This window comes from Lissotriton vulgaris, chromosome 9, assembly GCF_964263255.1.
Source record: "Lissotriton vulgaris chromosome 9, aLisVul1.2, whole genome shotgun sequence".
In the NCBI taxonomy this organism is placed as follows: domain Eukaryota; kingdom Metazoa; phylum Chordata; class Amphibia; order Caudata; family Salamandridae; genus Lissotriton; species Lissotriton vulgaris.
In genome coordinates this window covers 135,097,723-135,117,628 of record NC_141697.1, presented here as the reverse complement: position 1 = coordinate 135,117,628, position 19,906 = coordinate 135,097,723, and the positions used below count along the sequence as shown (strand labels likewise).

Here is a 19,906-nt window from a genome sequence, read left to right as displayed (position 1 = left end):
GCCAGTAGTGCCTGTGTATTTGCAATACGCCAGAAATTGGCAGCCTGCGCAGCCACTCTTTTGCCTCCTGCCTCTAGCACTTTGGACTCCTTATCCGGGGGAGGAGCTTCACCCGTTGATTGGGAGTTGGCCCTTTTGCGTGCGTTTGCGACCACCAGGGAGTCAAGCGGCAACTGTCCTCGAATGTATGCAGGGTCCGCAGGCGCTGGTCTGTACTTTTTTTCAATACGTGGATTGACCACCCTCGCCCTGGTAGGCTCCTTAGAGATGTCCGCAGCATGCTTGAGGACCCCTTTGAGCATAGGCAGTGTCTTTACAGTTTTCTCCGAAACTGCAAAGGTGTCGAACAGAAAGTCTTCCTCAACTGGGTCAGCATGCATGTCCACATCATGATTAGCAGCTGCCCTTTCAATGAGTGCATGAAAACCTGAAGAATCCTCTGTAGGGGACGCACGTGTACTGAAAGTCTGTGGGTCTTGTCCCATATCTTGGGTGCCCTGGTCCCCAATGACATCATATGAATCTGGCTGTGCCTCAGGCTCATTGACTGGGAACGTGTATTGTTCATCTTCACCATAGCCTTCACCTTCAGAGTGGTCTGGAGACGGTGTTGGGCTCCTTCCCATAGGAGGCTGGATAGGTTCCATGAGGCCTGAGGCGTCTTGTGGAAACTTTTTCTTCTTTAGGGGAATGACATAGGATTCCACCGGCTGCGAAGTGATCTTTCTTTTGTAAAGGGTTAACTTCCCCGTGTCCGCATCTATGAAACACTCCGAATCCTCTTCCTGGTCGAGCACCTGACCCGAAGATGGCCCTGCCGCAGAAGATTCCGCCTTCTTTGGCGTCGATTTCGATGAAAAGGCCTTCGGCGCCACTTTTGGCGGTAGAAGGAAGAGGAGTTTACTTGCGGGCTTGACCGGGACGTCTGCCGCCTTCTGCGTCGATGGCGCTGGCGTCGACGAAGAAAAAGCCTTCTCCCTAATTCTTTGTAGTGAAGAAGCAACGAGAGATGCGTCGGTGACCGATGTCTTTGGCACCGACGAGGCGGCCTTGCCGTCGGAAGCGACGTTCCGGTGCTCCTTTGGAGGGACGGACGGCGCCGACCCCGAGTCCTTGGAGCGATGCGCAGATGTCCCCGTTGGAGCCGGGGCTGTGTCGCTTACTTTGGTTGGCTTTGCCGGTGCCGACGCGCTAGTTTTGTGCGTGCCACTCTTTTTAGCGGATCTCTCCTCCGGCGCCGATTGTGACCTTGTGGAATCGCCGTGTTTCTTCGACTTCTGTGGACCGGAGGTCGACGGAGTCGATGAGGCTGCCGGTGTAGGTGTTTTTGCGGTGACGACCGCCATCTTAGGGACGTTTGAGTCCTTGACTTTCGGTTTCGGTTTCGGGTCGGCCATCTTAGGTGCTGCCGAGACCGTTGCTTTCAGTTTCGGTTTCGAAACCCTTGGCGCAGCAAGTGTGTCCGTGGCCGGGCCAGCAGGCGAGGCCGTGGCTTGCGCTCCAGGGTCTTGGGTAAGGCCGACAGGCGATCCCGCGACCCTCTCCTGATGTCCGTCAACTTCGGGGCATAGCTCGTCCCCTGAGCTATCTTCCGCGGCCCCATAAACCATATTGTCGTCCCCTACCTCGTCGACGTATTCAAGGTCTTGATCCACGACTCCGTCGTCGTCATATCCCGGATCGGCCTCGACCTCCGTCTCGGGCGGGGAGATTTGAAGATGATGGCTCTGGTCCTCGTCTTCTTGGTCGTCGAAGATGTTTTCTGGATCCGGGGCCGCCTGTTTGGCCACAAGGCGCACCGCGCGCCGAATCGTGAGAGTCTTCTTCGACCTGAAACTCGCACAGGCCCTGCAACTGCCTTCGTCGTGGTCCGGCGAAAGGCATTTATTACAGACCGGATGCACGTCTATGTGTGGGTATTTGGACCCACAGAGCGGACAGAGTTTAAACGGACTCCGCTCCATGTTGGGAACTTGTTGTCGAGTCGCGATGAGAAGGCCTCGATGTCCGAAGAGTGTTACAAACTCCGCTGAATCCGGCTCCGAGAGACGGAAGAACTCGAGACCGTACGCAAACAATACCGACGTAAAGAACCCAAGCCTTTTGGCCGTAAAGATTGATGTTTATTCGGTTCCGACGGAGAGACGTCGAGACCGCATCCGAACCCAATGGCGGAAAAAAACAATCTGGGGATGGAGCCGATGCCCATGCGCACTGTAGTCCAGGGGAGGAGCCACCCATCTCAGGATACTTCGAAGACTCTTCCAGGACAACAATGTGCGATCATCCGGACCCAACACTAGGTGGCGATCTAATGCTAAGATATGAATTTAGCAGCCCACATGCCTCGAACACATGTATTACAGCCACTTCAAAACTCTCAGACCTATCGGAGATTATGAAAAAAAGGGTTGAGCTTGTAAACAAGGGAATGCCGACAAGCCTGTAAAGTATCCTTTATGTGTTACCGTTGCACATGCTTATTGAGCGAAAGAAAAAGAAAAATGTAAAACATTCTGAAAGGAATGCCTTGAGAAGAGTCATGTTCTCACAGAAAACAAAACTGTGCCACCATCTGGCATAAACAGACTTCGTGGAAGTGCAGCATGATGGAAATAATTATAACATCTACCTTTTGCGGCAGGACAAAAGAGCTAAAGTGTCCCAGGTCACTCTAGGAATGAGGGTAGAGGCTCTAGAGGTTTTGGGAGCAGAAACAATGCCTCAGACTAAGAGAGGTCTGCTCTGAGCAGGACCTTGAGCAAGGGACACAGCCTCAGAATCTCTGTCTTCTACACCGTTCTTGACGCATTATGGGCGATCAGACAGGCTGGTGGCTAGTGTTGGTGCAGTTTCCTCAACACCCAAAGCTATGGGAAACTGCATGGTGAAGCAGAAATTACCACATCAACTGAAAAGCATTCTTCAAGACTACTTGCAAACAAAATCTAGAACCCAGAAAACTGTGGGTAATATGCATTCTCGTAAGTGGCGAAAAGAATTATCTGAGAACACTCCACATGGTGACTATGCCCTGATCAACCAGTGGGAAGAGAAGCCATTCATGGTCAGTAAACTGGCACCGATATTGTCAGCTCTCGCATTCACAGAGTGTACCAGACGGTTGGCAACCAGCCAGGGATGTATGACATTACAACGCATGCTTTTACCACGCATGCTGTTACAACGCCAGTTTTACAACGCAAACCTTTACAACGCATAGCGCTTTGGGGTGCTGGATAGTGAATAGTTTAATTTACTATTCCAACTCCAGTCCCCGTGGACACTAGAGAAGGTGTTGGATAGTAAATGAAATCTATTCCCTATCCTAGAGCGCCCCCCAGCGCAATGCGTTGTAATGGTTTTCGTTGTAAAACCTGCGTTGTAATAGCACGGTGTTGTAAAAGTTTCGCTGTAAAGGATGTTTCCCAAGGGCCAGATCACACTTGGGCCAGAGACCTGGGACTTCCTAGCAGACAAGAGGAGACCTCACACCTTCTTGTTGGGTCACATACCACATTGCTGTGTTGTTCTCGGTCATCTAAACTGACCAACCACTATGGGAAGGCAGGAAGGCCTTTTAAGGCCAGACGAATCGCCCGCTGATGTACATTGATATTAGATCTTTGCTCGTCAAGAGACCGGAGGTCTTTGATCGGCAGCTCTTCCAAAAAGGGAGGGATTTGCCACTGCTGGTGGCAGGTAAAGGGACTTCTCACATAATAGGTTCTCCTCTACCAATCGCCAAAGAAGATATTTCACAGTGCCCACGGGGAACCTGATAATGTCAGTCAGATCAGTCTGCAGTGGTCATGCTGCAACTACCGCAGGAAGGGATTCCACTCATGTGCCAGCGAAATATCAGTGACAAGAAGGAGTAAGGAAGCTAGCAGACATAGAAGGTGGAGAACCTACAGGACTGGGACTAGAGCTCCTTCCCCAAAAACTGGAACTATATCCTGCAAGTCTTGGGCCCTCCGGGGAGAGGAAAAGATCTGACAGATGTTGTGTTCAGTATTGCTTCTATGAACAGCAAGCAATGTGAGGGCTCCTTGTGCGACTTAGGGAAACGAATATGCTACTTACCAGTATGCATCTGTTCTTGGCATGTAGGGCTGCTGACATTCATATCTGTGCATAGATCGCCGCCTAGTGTTGGGTCCGGATGATTGCACATTGTTGTCCTGGAAGAGTCTTCGAAGTATCACGAGATAGGTGGCTCCTCCCCTGGACTACAGTGCGCATGGGCATCGACTCCATCCTCAGATTGTTTTTAGCCATTGTGGCCAAGATGGAGTGAAACTAAGTGAATGATGACCATGCTAGAAGTAAATGTGAATTCTGCAGCTGCTACAGGCGCCGGGGAGGAGGGCAGGCGGGCGATATGAATGTCAGCAGCCCTACATGCCAAGAACAGATGCATACTGGTAAGTAGCATATTCGGTTCGAGGCATGTGGGCTGCTGAATTCATATCTGTGCATAGAATACATAGCAGCCCCCCCATAAACGGCAGCCGCCCGTGCCAGCTGCAGCAGTTTGAAAAAGTGTTTTTAGAACAGCCTGCCCTACAGCTGCCTGCTGTTTGGAGTGCACATCAACACAATAATGCTTTGTAAATGTGTGTGTGGTAGACCATGTGGCTGCTCTACATACGTCTTCCAAAGGAATATTTCCAAGGAATGCCATGGAGGCCCCCAACTTTCTGGTGGAGTGGGCCCTTGGTGGAATGGTGAGAGTACGCTTGGCTTTCAGATAGCAGATATGGATACATTTAACGATCCACCTAGCTATACCAGCCTTGGAAATGGGGTTACCTTTGTGGTGTGGCGCAAAGGCAACAAAGAGTTGTTTAGTTTTCTTAAAATCCTTGGTCCTATCGATGTAATGCATCAGGGCCCTCTTGACGTCAAGTGTTTGGAGCATTCTCTCCGCCAATGACTCATGATTTTGGAAGAAAACAGGCAATTCAATAGTTTGGTTAATATGGAATTGAGACACAACCGTAGGAAGGAATTTAGGGTTAGTGCGAAGCACCACCCTGTTAGAATGAATTTGAATAAATGGCTAGTTAGTGCTTGTAGTTCACTAACTCGCCGCAGCGATGTAATCGCTATGAGGAAAGCCACTTTCCACGTCAAGAATTGAATCTCGCAGGAATGCAGTGGTTCAAAGGGAGGACCCAGCAGCCGGGTGAGGACCACATTGAGGTTCCACTCCGGAGCTGGTGGAGTCCGCGGAGGAATGACTCGTTTGAGTCCTTCTAGAAAGGCCTTAATGGCAGGCACTCTGAAAAGTGAGAGGTGCTGCCTGTTCTGGAGATAAGCGGCCATTGCGGATAGATGTATGCGAATGGAAGCATAGGCCAGATTACATTTGTACAGATGGAAAAGGTAACAAATGATATTCTGAATAGAGGCATCTAGTGGGTTAATGTTGTGGTCTGCACAATAAATGACAAACCGCTTCCATTTTGCCGCATAGCATGCTCTGGTGGTGGGCCTCCTTGCCTCCCGGATGATGTCCATACAGTCAGAAGGCAAGTGTAGGTAGCCAAACTCTAAGACTTCAGGAGCCAGATCGCCAGGTTGAGCTGTTGCGGATCTGGATGCTGAATGTCGCCATGGCTCTGCGTCAGAAGGCTGGGTGTGAGGCGTAGCCTCTGATGCGGTACCACGGACAGTTCTAGAAACGTGGTGTACCATGGTTGGCGAGTCCACGTTGGAGCAACCAGGATGAGAGTCATCGAGTGCTGCCTGAGCTTGCGTGCCACCAGCGGTATCAGAGGTGCTGGGGGAAAAGCGTACGCAAATTTGCCTGACCAGTTCATCCATATCGCATTGCCCTGCGACTGTGGGTGTGGGAACCTGGCGGCGAAGCTTTGGCATTTTGCGTTCTCCCTTGTGGCGAACAGGTCTATCTTTGGATGACCCCACCTTTGGAAGTACGGTTGGAGTACTGATGGACGTATCTCCCACTCGTGCATTTGGTGGCTGTGCCTGCTGAGCAGGTCCGCCATCTGATTGTCCTTGCCCGGGAGGTGTTCTGCCATGAGGAAGATGTTCCTCTGAATGGCCCACTTCCACATGCTCTGAGCCAGATGAGACAGCTGCGGAGAGTGTGTTCCTCCCTGCTTTTGAATGACACAGAGTTCCATGATTCCATGAAAAGGGGAAGGGCTGTCAGGGCACCAGGGTGGCACTTTATGGCTCCAGGGAAGTCACATAAGTGCAGTTACAGAATTAAGATGGAGCCATCGCCAACTATCAGTGCCCCTGTAAACTTTCTGGATGCAGCCTGGAGGCGGAGGACATCAAAAAGGTAAGGAATCTAAAGCTAGAAATATTTATCAGAAACATAAAATGGTTCTTCCTATTAGACTATGCAGGATTCGACACTCGCATAAATAAGTGTTGATGTGCTTCCTGCAGCTTGATTCCAGCACTCCTTTCAAGAGTTACTCAATATAAAAAGTACAAGCCAATGGGAATTCAATCCTTACCGTAACTGCAGGCCTTTGTTCGTCCTGGCACCTCCAAGTTGGTAAATTTTGCCTGTTTCCACAACACCTGTGATTTCGGCGACCTGAAAATTATAGATTTAGAATTTTTATCGGTGACTCCATTACTGCAAGGCACTGTTTATTTTCAAGTATAAACAGTTAGAAAATGTTTGTGCTTATTTAATTATGGTGGAAGATTTGAAGGTACTGAGTGCTGACAATGTACAGGATGCTTAATGCACAAGTTACTTACCTTCAGTAACGATATATCTGTAAGAAACAGTAGTTAGTATTAGATTCCTTACCTTAGAATTTACCCAGGCATCAGACTGGATCCGGAAAGTTTTGCGTAGCAGTACCCCTGCGCGTCGTCTCCGGCTATGCGTCCGTCGTCGGCGTCGTGGTCGCCGGGATGACGTCGGAGTACCTAGACGCCGCCCTCACGTGCCGACGTCAGTTCTTGTACATAGCTTTCCGCCCCAGGAACGCAGAGCCATGCCAGAGACCGACACTGGTGCCATGAAACTAGGGCCCTCAAAGGGAAATACCTTAACTCTAGATATCGGTCCGCAGAACATGGGGAGGATGGGTGGGGCGGTAAGAAATTTAACACTAACTACTGTTTCTTACAGATGTATCGTTACTGAAGGTAAGTAACTTGTGCATCTGAAAGAAACAGGTTAGTGTTAGATTCCTTACCTTAGAATAGATACCCCAGCAATACCAACCCCGGTGGTGGGTCCGCGGACCAAGATCACACCAGAAAGTCCTGGAGAACGAACGGCCGAAAAAGCCATCTCTCCGTACTTGGCTGTCCAGGCAGTAGTGTCTAGCAAACGTGTGCATCGAGGCCCACGTAGCTGCCTGACAGATGTCCTGCAAGGGGAACTCCCCGACCTAGGGCAGTAGTAGCCGCCATGGCCCGAATGGAATGGGCCCTCAGCCCAACAGGGGGCTCCTTTTTAGCCAAGGAGTAACAGATCTTGATGCACAACACGACCCACCGAAAGATGGTCCGTTTGTGCACCGCCCGTCCGTTCTTCGCGCTCACGTAACCAACAAAGAGCTGGTCATCCACCCGGAACTGGCGTGTGCGAACAAGCTAGGAGGAGAGCGCACGTTTTGGGTCCAGACGGTGGAGCCTCTCTTCCTCTTTCGAGGGATGCGGAGGCGGAAAAAAGGTGGGCAAGGTGATGAATTGCCCGATGTGAAAGGCCGTAACCACCTTTGGCAGGAAAGAAGGACGTGTCCTCCAAACAACCTTGTCCGGATGGACAGAAAGGAAAGGAGACTTAGAAGATAAAGCCTGGAGCTCACTCACTCTCCTGGCAGAGGTGATGGCAACCAGGAATGCAGTCTTGAGAGTTAGAAGACTGTTAGACCTGTCTGGCTTTTTGGCGAAGTCCCTCCTAATTTTTATTTATTTTGTCCCCTTCTTGCCCCTCATACCCTTATTAATTTTTGTGTCTACTGACTTTTTGTAGGTATTGGCCAGGGGGATAGGTGTTCTTTCTCCCCCTCATAATCTTTTACCTTAGGCCCAGAGGCCTGTTCTGACAGGAAGGTTGGCACCACCTAAAATGGTGGCCACCAACTGCCCCAACTGTCACCAACAGAACTTGGCCATAGCCTAACATAGGGCATTCCAGAACCTTCTGGTCCATTCTGGACCACTGAGAGGGCAGCCTATATAAGGCGGAATGCTGGACAGCCATTTTGTCTGTCAGTGAGGAGCAGCTAGAGTGAAGGCTGAGGTCTAGTAGGGGTAGGATTCTGAAGGGTGGTTTCCTCTACAAGAGTAGCCCTCTGTCAAGGCTTTCCCACCTCCTATGTCCTGTTGTCCTAGCCAAGTTAGCTCATCCTGCTGATCCTGGACAGATAGGTGAAGGGGTTAATTCTAGTAGCCTTGGGAGCTGAGAAGAACCCTGCCTTGGGAGCTGAACTAAGAGTTCCCCTGTGCCCCTAGTCTGCCCAGTAAGGAGGGATAGGGGATTAGTGCTGAGGAAGAGCTCTGTGGATTCATTCTGAAGGAGCCTCCCCGTTTTTATCCCCCCTCCTCACTATAGTGTGGAAAGGAAGTACTTCCATTGGACAATTTCCAGATTTCCTTACCCCAAACTGGTCCTGTGACGTGTGGCAGGCCTCCCCATCTGTTAGGTAGAAAGTGTGGGCTGAGGAACATGTTCAGTGTCTTCAACTGAGAGCGGGACCCCTGGGGCACTGTTCGCGCTCCGTGGCAGCGCCCCCGCAGGATCCACTGAGCCTTAGAAGCCTTGCGAGGCTTCCCTTCGTAAGCGGGACCCCGGGGGCACCTACCGCGCTGTGGATGCGTTGCCGGTAGCGACCTAGCTCTGAGGAAAGTGAAGGCGCCTTCGCGCATGCCCCGTCTGATGCTGATCCCCGGAAGGAGGGGCGCAAGGAGAGAGCAGGCCCGTGAGTAAAGCGTCCTTTCTGTGAGCGGGCGCAGCGAGAGGAGACACCAGCGTGAGCGCCTTCCGCGCATGTCAGCAGGTGTAGCAGCCCCCGCCGGACAACACTGAGGAGGCGCGCCGGCTTTCCCAGCTCGCCGAGAGATCCGCCCTTTCCCTCCCGCTCGAGCGCCACCCTGAGGAGCTGGCCCGAGCAGGGAGAGAGTGTTCAGAGGCCCGGTAGGGGCCGGGGGAGCAAAGTGTCATCAGCCCTGGTTTACTTCCACTCGAGCGCCACCCTGAGGAGCTGGCTCGAGGGAGGAGAAGTGAATAGAGAGGAGCCTTCAGAGGCGTGATGGCCTCGCCTACCTTGGTTCCCCGACCCCCTTTGACTGCTGTCCCCTTCTAAACCTGGTGCAAGACGATTCCGGCCATATCATTTACAAGTAAGGAGGAGAATTGAAGGGGGAAGCGGCGCTAACATCTCCAGTGAAGTAATTAAGGCAATGGTCGTTTTCCTTCCGGGTTAATACAGGTTGGGGAGCAACATAAAGAAACTTGATGGTTAAATGAAGGCTTAAGCTCATTGCAAAGCTTGCTGTTTAATAACTAAACTAAGGGATAAACTGGAATTCCTCACTGAAGTCAGATTTGGTCAATCTTGAACTGACTAGATGTATTATTATTGCTAAACATAGAGATGAGTTAATAGTCCTGAAAATAGAGCTACAGTGTACATGACCTTTATATGCAATGAAAGATACTGTTGATGTGGATTTTCTTTTTAATGCCAGTTAACACTGCTTAAGAGATTGCTATTAATTCCATGTCATTTGCTTTTGCTTATACTATGTGGTAGATTTCTCTCCCAAAACTTTAGCGGATTGATATTTCACCTGTTTGATTATAAGGTAATGAATTGTGAACCCTAGAGTAATAAGGGTGAGAGTATTGACAAGCTAACTGATTAGTGCTTAGCAATCTAAATAATAGAATTGATGATAATGAGTTGACCTGAAATGTCTCATACTACATAATTTGAAACTGAAGAATATATTATTTTTATAAAGCAGTACGTATTTTCCCATAATTTTGGTGTAGTGTTTTCTTTTTGAGTGCTATTGCGTGGAATTACTTTTGGGTGGTCTGCAACCTTTACACTGTGCCTCTGTTATGCTAGTCTTGCCCTAGGCCAGGCTACCTAATTCCAACAAAGACAAAGAGGGCAATTGTGAAGTGGGTCGAAAGGAGCACACATCAGATAGGTTAGAACAAGGTTCAAGTCCCACTGAGGCATCACGAAAGGAATAGGAGGAAACATGTGCGTGATGCCCTTAAACAATCTATTTACAACAGGGGACTTGAAAAGAGAGGGCTGATCAGGAAACCTCAAGGCAGAAATGGCAGAGAGGTAACCCTTAAGAGTGCCCAGAGCAGAACCCTGCTGGTCAAGAGAAAGAAGGAAGAAGAGAACCTCTGGAAGGGGGGCAGAGAGGATCCACAGCCTTTGCTATTTCACCTGTATTATTGTCGCTACTGACTATCTATGCACACATTTAACTCTCTGTTCGAACTCTATGACTATGTATTGCACCTGTATTATGGACGCTACTGACTATATTTGCACACATTTAACTGTTATATTTGTATTATTGATGTGCTGTACTACTTTGCTCCCTCACGTACCTATCCTTCCCACTTATTTTGTGTAACCCCACTCTCTTGCTGGCATTCCCGGCCCTTGTAAGGCGCTCTGATATCTGCAAAGATCTTGTTCGCGCTATATAAAACTTTCAAAATAAATAAATAAAATAAATGCCACAAATTTGTTCCACCTGCAGGCATATACCGATTTTGTAGAGGGAATCTTGGCTGCCAGAATCACATCACAGACTTCAGCAGGCAAGTCAAATGGCCTCAACTGCCGCCGCTCAATCTCCACGCATGGAGGTGGAGGCTGGACAGGTTCGGGTGGAGGACTGTCCCTGCTGCTACGACAGAAGCTCCTCCCGAAGAGGCAGATGAATCGGAGGATCGACTGACATGCTGAGTAGCTCGGGATATCAGTATCTTCGTGCCCAGTCCAGAGCCACAAGGATGACTTGGGCCTGGTCGCGCCTGATCTTCTTAAGCACTCTGGGCAGAAGTGGCATAGGCGGAAAGGCGTACAACAGATCACAGCTCCACTCGCGCCGAAAAGTGTCTCCGAGCGAGTGCCGCCTTGGAAATTCCAACATGCAGAACTGATGACATTGGGCGTTCTCTTCGGTGGCTAATAGATCTAACCAAGGCTCTCCCTACTGCTGAAAGAGGCCTTGCGCCACGTCAGAGTTCAGACGTCATTCGTGATCCATCATGCACCGACGGCTGAGTTCGTCAGCCCTGGCGTTCAGGGAACCTGCCAGGTTATGAACCACCAGGGTGACGCCCTTGCCCAGCCATTTCCAGAGACGCAGAGCCAGGTCCACGACCCCACCCACCTTATCGGTTGCAGTACCACATGGCGGTGGGGTTGTCCGTGAACACCTGCACTACACTTCCCAGGACAGAGGGAAGGAATGCCTTCACTGCAAGCCGGATCGGGCGCAGTTCCAGAATGTTGATGTGGAGCCGGGACTCCACCAGAGACCTCTGATCTCCCTCTCTCTCTCCTATGTGCCCCCCCCCCCCCCCCATCCCAGGAGGGACGCATTCGTCACCACTACGTGCTTCGGTTGGGGTAGGGAGAGAGATCTGCCGCTGACCCAATCGCGGTCTGTGAGCCACAACTGCAACTGTCTTGCAGTGCCCTCCGAGATCCAGACGTGGTCGGACAGGTTGCCCTGATGCTGTGCCCACTGAAACTTCAGGTCGCACTGCAGAGCCCGCATCCGCCACCGGGCGTGATTCACCAGAAGGATGCAGGAGGCGCAGCGCCAACCTGACCAAGACCCGGGATAAAGGCTGAAAGATCGGAATCAGAGCCTGAATATCCTGAACCCGCTGTTCCAGGGGAAAAATCCGAAACTGCGCTGAGTCCAGAACCGCTCCGATGAAAAGGAGCTTCTGCGAGGGGCACTGGTGTGACTTCGGCACGTTGATGGAGAACCCCAGCGAGTGCAGGAGGTCGGCCATAGTCTGGAGGTGGGAGATGACAGCTTGGGGCGAGCCCACCTTCAACAACCAGTCGTCGAGATAGGGGAAGACTGAAACACCTAATCTGCGCAGATGAGCTGCGACCACCGCCATCACTTCCGTGAAGGGCGCTGGTAAGGCCGAAGGAGAGCATGGTAAACTGAAAGTGCTTGTGGCCTACCGCGAACCGCAGGTAACACCGGTGGGCCTGCAGGACGGGGATGTGGAAATATGCATCCTGCAAGTCCAACGCTACCATCCAGTCTTCTGGGTCCAGGGCAGCAAGGACCTGAGCCAAAGTCAGCATCTTGAACCTCTCCTTCCGGAGGAAGCCGTTGGCGCTCCTTAGATCCAAGAGAGGGCGTAGGCCCCCTTGCCCTTCTTGGGTACCAGAAAGTAGTGGGAATAGCAACCAAGTCCTACTTTTGGCCCAGGAATGCGCTCGACGGCCCCCTTGGCCAAGAGGGCCTTAACTTCCTCCTGCAGAAGTTGCAAGTGATCCCCCGACATGCGGTGGTACTGCGGTGGCATGGCTGGAGGGGTTGCCTCTAAGGGGCAGGAGTAGCCCTTTCGGGCGATTTGCAGCACCCATCTGTCCGATGTGATGGAGCGCCAGTGGAGGAGGCGAGGACGAACCCTGCCCCCCAACTGGCGTTGAATGGGCCTGAAAACTCGGAGGATTTTGAGGCAGATGCTGCGGGGCGGGTGTGGACTGGCCTTGCCTGTGTCCCCCCAGGCATCCCCACCGTGGTTACCACGTCCTCGACCGCGTTGAGGTGGGTTCTGCGGCCTGTGGCTAGCTGGACATGAGGGGGCTCCCCTTCCTTGGCCAAGAAAGGCAGAAGTCTGCTGGCGTTGGCCGAGGACCAAGGACTTGGCCGGAGCCCTGGAGTCCTTAAAACGTTCGCCTTGTCGCCAAAAAGGCGACGGCCATCAAAGGGCATGCCCATAAGGGATGCTTGGACATCGCCCGAAAAGTTGGCGGACCTCAGCCAGGCGTGGCAGCGAACCACCACCGTTGTTGCAATCGCCCTGCCTAGCGAATTCGTTGTATCCAGCCCACACTGAATGGAATATCGTGCTGCGTCCCTTCCCTCCTCGAGGGCTTGGGTTAGCTTTGCCTGGACCTCCACCGGGCACTGCGGCAGCACTTCCGCAACCGTATCCCAACAAGAATGGGAGTAACGGCCCAAAAGGCAGGCGGTGTTGACAGACGGCAACCCCAAACTCAGTGAGGAGAACTGGTTCTTACCAAACTTGTCGTACCTTTTGGATTCCCGGGGAATGCGGTCTGGGAAGTTGAGGCCTGGATCACCAGGCTCTATGGGGTGGGGTGAACGGATAGGAAACAGGGGTCGCCCGGAGCCGGGCGGTGGCGTCGGGCCACTTTCCGATCCACAGGGAGGCCAGTGGAGGGCTTGGACCAGGTGCCCAACTGAATGTCAGTGAAGGCCTCGTTGAACGGCAGGAGAGGCTCCAAGGAGCTTGCCTGCGGTTTGACTACCTCAGTGAGGAGGTTAGTCCTCAAGGCCACAACTGGGAGCTCAAGAGCCAAGGCCTTGGCCGCCCGATTCAATACCACGCTGTATGCAGCCCCCTCCTCCGTAGCCACGGAAGAAGGAGAGACAAAACCAGTGTCAAGCGAGGTGTCTAGACCGCTGGCCTCCCCAAGTTTGTCCGTCCAGTCCTGACTCAACTGGCACTGCAGTGCTAGAAGGTCCTCAGACTCCTCCCAATCCCCCTCGTCCTCCATCTCCTGAAAGTCAGGAAGAAATGGACCTGGATCGTCGGTGAAGGGCTCACCTATCGGGAGACACCCTTGGTAACGACGCCGGCGTCGACACGGATCCAGGCATGGGATCCTGAGGAGCCCTGTGGTGTCCGGACCGAAGTCGCCGCTGGGGCCGAAGCACCCGACGGCGCCGAAGCCGCCAGCCCGCTTGGGCTCCCAGACGGGTCTACTGGGCCCGCAGGCACCTCAACGGGACCCGACGGAGGGAACGCGACCTCGTGGCCATGAGGAAGGCGCTGATCTCGTCCGGCGTCACGTTCAACCCAGGGACCAGCGGGTGTGGAGCTGGACGCGCGTTTGCGGCTCAGACGGAGCCGCGTGGGCGGTGTCGCCCGAACCCCAGGCCGCGTGGCGCGAGCGTCGGGGGGAGTCCGCTCCCGCCTAGCTTTCGACATCAAGGCCTGGCAGTCGGGGCACGACTTGTCATCATGGTCAGCCCTAGGCAATAAAGGCACCGACGGTGGGGGTCGGTAACCGACATCAGTCGGTTACAGTCGTCACAGGGCTTGAACCCAGGCATCCCTACCGACACCGGAGGCGAGAACGACTCGAGAAGATCCAAAACAGATCGAAAAAAGTTAGTCAAAAAGTGACTAATGAGTACTTCTCTTCCCAGATCTGCGTAAAAAAAGATGAACTGACGTCAGCGCGCGAGGGCGATGTCCAAGTACTCCGACGATGCCATCCCGGCGACCACGACGCCAACGACGGACGCGGAGCCACAGACGACGCCTACCGACGCGCAGGGGTACTGCTATGCAAAACTTTCCGGATCCAGTCTGACGCCTAGGGATATTCTAAGGTAAGGAATCTAACACTAACCTGTTTCTATCAGATAAAGTAATTAATCTGCTTCGCATCAGAATTCATGTTCATAAATGTATAGACTATAAACACAACCAAACATACCAGATTTAAACTACATTGTAATGCAATTGTAAAACAAAAACATTTTATACTACAAATACTGGTAAACAAATGCAAGAAACAATCAAACAGAACAACACTGGAGAAGGGCAGAAAGACTTAATGCAAGCAAAGTACATCTGCAACAATAGCATGAGAGAGAGGGTTAATGGTTTGTGAAGTCATTACTTACTCTATATACTGGTTTACTGTTGTGGTTTCCAATGCCTATCCTAACAAAACACCCTGAAACGGTCTTGGCAAAGAAGGGCATATGACACCAACGCTCCAGTTTGTGCCGAGATAATCGTACTCTGTTCAGTTCTTCTGGTAACGTAACTGGTTGGGATTTGGGTGGGACTTCATCTTCTTTCCTTGGTAGATTGAGTAAAGATGTAAGGAAAAATAATAATTACAAGCAAAAAATTAGTACAGCCAAGAGAAGGACTAAAAAACACACACAAAACACAATCTCAACACTCAATTTGAAGCTGTGTTATAGGAGGATCAAACCACTTTTAACCAATAATATCCTTCAAACTTTAAACTATGGCTACAAATTATTTTCTCATATTTGTATGTTGTACACGATAAACAGTTTCTGCCAATAGTTAATATCCTACTATCCTGCACTCACTCCCCAAAAACATCCAGTGAGTGTGGAGTAGTGTATAACATGCAAGGAAAAGGATAAAAAACACACAACTATAGCAAGTCTATGTCCCCTCAAAATTGACTTGCTCAAGGTTTTCATCAATATATCCCATCAAACAGGTGGTGTACCATTTCATGAAAAGAAGTATTGGAATGTCATTGATGGGACATTAGTAGCAGATTACTGCCTTTGAAAGGTCATTAATTATGAAAATAATAATATTTTATTAGCCATTGATATTTTGTCGGCAGTAGTTGTCTTGGAATGCAGGATCATAGAGCAAAAACAAACGGCTGCTATATACACATGAATGTGCTTTTGCAAAGATGTCATATATGAAGGTCATTCTATGAAAGAAAACCTAGCGCAATCCAACAAAGTTCTAGTAGGGTGTCTACTTTCCAGGAATGTCTGGAAATGGTGGGATAGATTAGTTACTTACCTGTAATCCTAATTTTCTTCCAGGGGTATCCTCATCAAAGTCATAAGCATTAGAATATTCCCGCCCATGCGCGGGACCCCGGAAACAATATATTATATGTGCCCCACATATATATACTCATATATATACATATATATACATATATATATATAAAAATAAGCAATTGCAGCCAAATAAACAGTAGAGCTGAATTATGCTGTAAAGAATTTCCACCATACATGAATATCTGCATTAGAAACACGAGAAACAACACCAAAGATTGTTTAGAAACTGTTTTAATGCTTAGAAAGCAGTAGAAATTCTTATAACTCACTGGAAGCATAGAAAGCTCCCAGGCTGCATTGCAAATACACAGTCTAAAAAGACTGAAAAGTTAACCTGTAGCTGCAGGTAATAAAAAACGGACACCGTGCCTTTAAGGCACTCATGGCCCCCAGTATCCCATCATGCCTCAGGGGTGACAGTTGGGTCAGTTGTTCTTTTCGGAGACTGAAAAAACCAAGTAACAAATAGGTTAACAATATCTCCTTATTAACGAATGTCCTTTGCCCGGGGAGGCGGGAGGGTTGCTTATGACTTTGATGAGGATACCCATGGAAGAGAACTAGGATTTCAAGTAAGTAACTAATCCTTCTCATCCAGGGGATCCTCATCAATAGTCATAAGCATAAGAATAGAATAGCGAGCCTCACCTCATCCCTGAGGGCAAAGGAATAACAAGACAGTAATCTCATCAACAAGCCTGAGCAGGCGATAGGCTACCCAAACAGATTCCTCAAGGAGGCTTGCCCTACTTGAGTCTCGGCCCTGGAATCAGATTCTAGACAGTAATGCCTCGTAAAGGTATGAACTGATTTCCAGGTTGCAGCCTTGATTATCACTGACATAGGAATGTCATGTAAGAAAGCTACTGTGGCCGCTTTCCCTCTAGTGGAATGCGCTTTGGGTGACCTCAATAAAGGTTTGCCTGCAAGCTGATAGGCCAATTTAATGCAGGAGACAATCCATCTGGAGATGGATCTCTTGGCCGCTGGAAAGCCCGTTCTCACGAAACCATAGTTCACAAACAGTTGATCCGTCTTCCTGATCCCCTTGGTCTTTTCCAAATAGAACTTGAGCACTCTTAAGATCCAAGGAGTGCAGTGACCGCTCGGCTGGGGTCGTAGGATTTGGAAAAAACGAAGGGAGGGAAATGGACTGATTTATATGAAAATCAGAAAATCACATTAGGTAAGAAGGATGGATGAGCTCTCAGGACTACTCTATTGTGGTGGAAAACAGTATATGGTTCCTTTGTACAGAGCGCTTGTATCTCACTTACTCTGCGCGCTGACTAAAAAGGCTGCTTTCCAAGAGAGATGTTGCAAAGAGGCCTTGTAGATGGGTTCGAAAGGAGATGACATTAACCTGAATAGAACCAGGTTCAATTCACAAGGAGGAGAAGGATTTCGCACCGGGGGATAGACTTTCAACCCCTGTAGGAAATCCTTGACCACCGGAACCTGAAAGAAAGAAATCTGGTTAGGTGATTTTCTGTACGCTACTATGGCTGACAGATGCACTCTAATGGAAGCATATTTCAAGCCAGAAGTTGCCAAGGAATGGAGGTATGGAAGGATTACTTCCTCCTGCCCTTTAGTAGGATCTAGGTGACGATTCCTACACCATATGTAAAACCTTTTCCACTTGAACGCATAAGACGCTCTCGTGGAAGGCCTCTTAGCCTCTTTTAACCGCATTGCTGTGGCGGCTTTTCCCGCTGTGTGCGGCTATTTTCAAAAAGCTGCGTTACATGACGAGCTCAGCTCGTCATCAGCATACGAGCGCCGTAGCGGATGACTAGCTGAGCTCGTCATCAGCAGCGAAGCGGTTAAAATGTGGATACATTCGGGAGGCAGGTTCAGGTGCCCATACTGCAGGACTTCAGGAGCCATGCGGTCAGGTTCAGTGATGGGAGGTTGGGATGCAGTATCCTCCCGTTCATCTTGCTCAACAGGTCCGGTCTGTAAGGAAGTCGTCTGTGTGGACACACACACAGATGCAGAAGGTCCGGGTACCACCACTGTCGTGGCCAATCCGGAGCTATCAAGATCATCTCCATGTCCAATCTGAGGAGCTTGGACACCACCTTCAGAATAAGAGCCAGGGGAGGAAACGCGTAAGAAAAAGTTCCTGACCAATCCATCAGGAGAGCATTCCCCTGCGTCCCTGGCCGGTGGAATCTGGACACAAAGGCGTAGCATTTTGCGTTTGTCGTCTGCAAACAAGTCTATGGTTGGACCACCCCAACAACGAAAAAGCTCTTCTACCACTTCGTCGTTTAGCACCCAGTCTGGCTGATCTTCGAAGTGCCTGCTGAGTGCTTCCGCCTTGGTGTTTAATTCTCCTGGAAGGTGCACTGCCACAACTGATAGGCCCCGAGCCAGAAGCCAGTGCCAGATTGCCTGAGCCTCCAGGGAGAGAGGGCGAGATAGTGTGCCTCCTTGTTTGTTCAGATAGAACATGGTGGTGGTATTGTCTGTCTGAACTAGGACTGAGTCGGTGTTCATAGCTGGAAGAAAAGCCTTGAAAGCCAGATGAACTGCACAAAGCTCCTTCATGTAGATGTGGTAGGTTTGGTGCTGAGTTGACCACCGACCTTGAATTTGAAGGCACCCCATGTGTGCCCCCCAGCCTTCTAGAGAAGCGTCTGTGATCACGGACCGCGTCGGAAGAGGCTGGTGAAACGGCACTCCCAGCAACACATTATTCGGGCGAGTCCACCACAGGATGGAAGACCTCGCTGCCTGGGACAGACTGATCCGATCCTCCCAATTCCCTGTCGCTTGGTCCCACTGGTCCTCTAGAGCTTGCTGCAGAGGCCGCATTCGCAGTCTGGTGTGTGGTATCAGAAAAATGCAGGAAGCCATGGAGCCCAGCAGGGAATCTACCTGTCTGACTGTTGGATTCCGAGACTGTAGGAGAGTCCTGCACTTCTGCTTCATAGATGATAGTCTTTCCTCCGAAGGAAACGCTTTTCCCAAACTTGTGTCGAGAACTGCCCCCAGGTAGTGGATCTCTGGGTTGGTTGTTGGACAGACTTCTCCAAGTTCACATGAAGGCCTAGCTTGTGTAACTGCTGAAGGCACAGTTGGAAGTCGCTGAGTACCTGTCGGGGAGATGGGCCTTTTAGTTGAGTCCGAAGGGCAGCACTTTGTACTGGTAGTGCTTGCTTCCTACCACAAACCTCAAGTACTTCCGATGGCGAAGGACGATTGGAATATGAAAGTACGCATCTTGCAAATCCACCGAACACATCCAATCCCCTAATTGAAGATGTGGACATATTTGGTGAAGAGCCAACATGAGGAACTTTTCTTGGACCACCACCTTGTTCAGAAGGCGAAGGTCCAAGATGGGTCTGAACTTGTCCTCCTGATCTTTTTTGGGGACAAAAGTATCTGGAGTAGACTCCTTTTCCCCTTTGAGAGGGAGGCACCTCCTTGATGGCTCTTTTTTGAAGAAGAGACTTGACTTCTCTTTGGAAAAGGTTTAGTTAGTAAGGGCGAGACTTTTTCGGAGGTATGGACTTTGGGATTGACGGAAACGTAGTGCATATCCATTGTGCAGTATATTCAGCATCCAACGATCTTTTGTGATGCTGACCCACTCTGCCAGATGTTGTGAAGCACTTCCTCCCACTGGAGTGGGTAACGGCGCCAGAGGAAGCCACTGCTCAAGCTTTCCCTCCTCTCGTCGTGGACGAGAACTGTTGATGACCTCCTCTACCCCTGCTGGATTTGCCTCCTCGAAAGTGGTTTTTCCCCTGATTTTTGCTCTGGGACCACTGAGGGGTTTGAACCCTCTGTTGAGCCCCTCTGCCCTTGTTGGATTTGAAGCGGTTTGAATTCCATCTTCTTCTCCAAACCGACCGCTTTTACCGTGTCCAGTTCGGTCTTCATCCGGGTCATCTCCTAATCTGCGTGTTCCCCGAAGAGAGAGGACCCAGAGAAAGGAAGATTCAAGATGCGTTGTTGAGCATCCGGTTTAAGGCCTGTTAAGCGCAACCAAGAAGACCTTCTGGCACATACTCCATGTGAATAGGAGTGC

General features: G+C 50.5%; 1 protein-coding gene across 1 annotated transcript in view; it reads right to left on the bottom strand.

Annotated features, from left to right (window-relative positions):
- RTF1 (RTF1 homolog, Paf1/RNA polymerase II complex component) overlaps positions 1-19,906 on the bottom strand; it is a 337,563-nt gene that overhangs the window by 239,012 nt on the left and 78,645 nt on the right. The window contains exons 8-9 of the mRNA XM_086937201.1: positions 14,914-15,094; positions 6,501-6,583 (exon numbers count right to left, since the gene is read on the bottom strand). Of these exons, the coding sequence (XP_086793327.1) occupies positions 6,501-6,583; positions 14,914-15,094 (264 nt within the window). The remainder of the gene's footprint in view (positions 1-6,500; positions 6,584-14,913; positions 15,095-19,906) is intronic.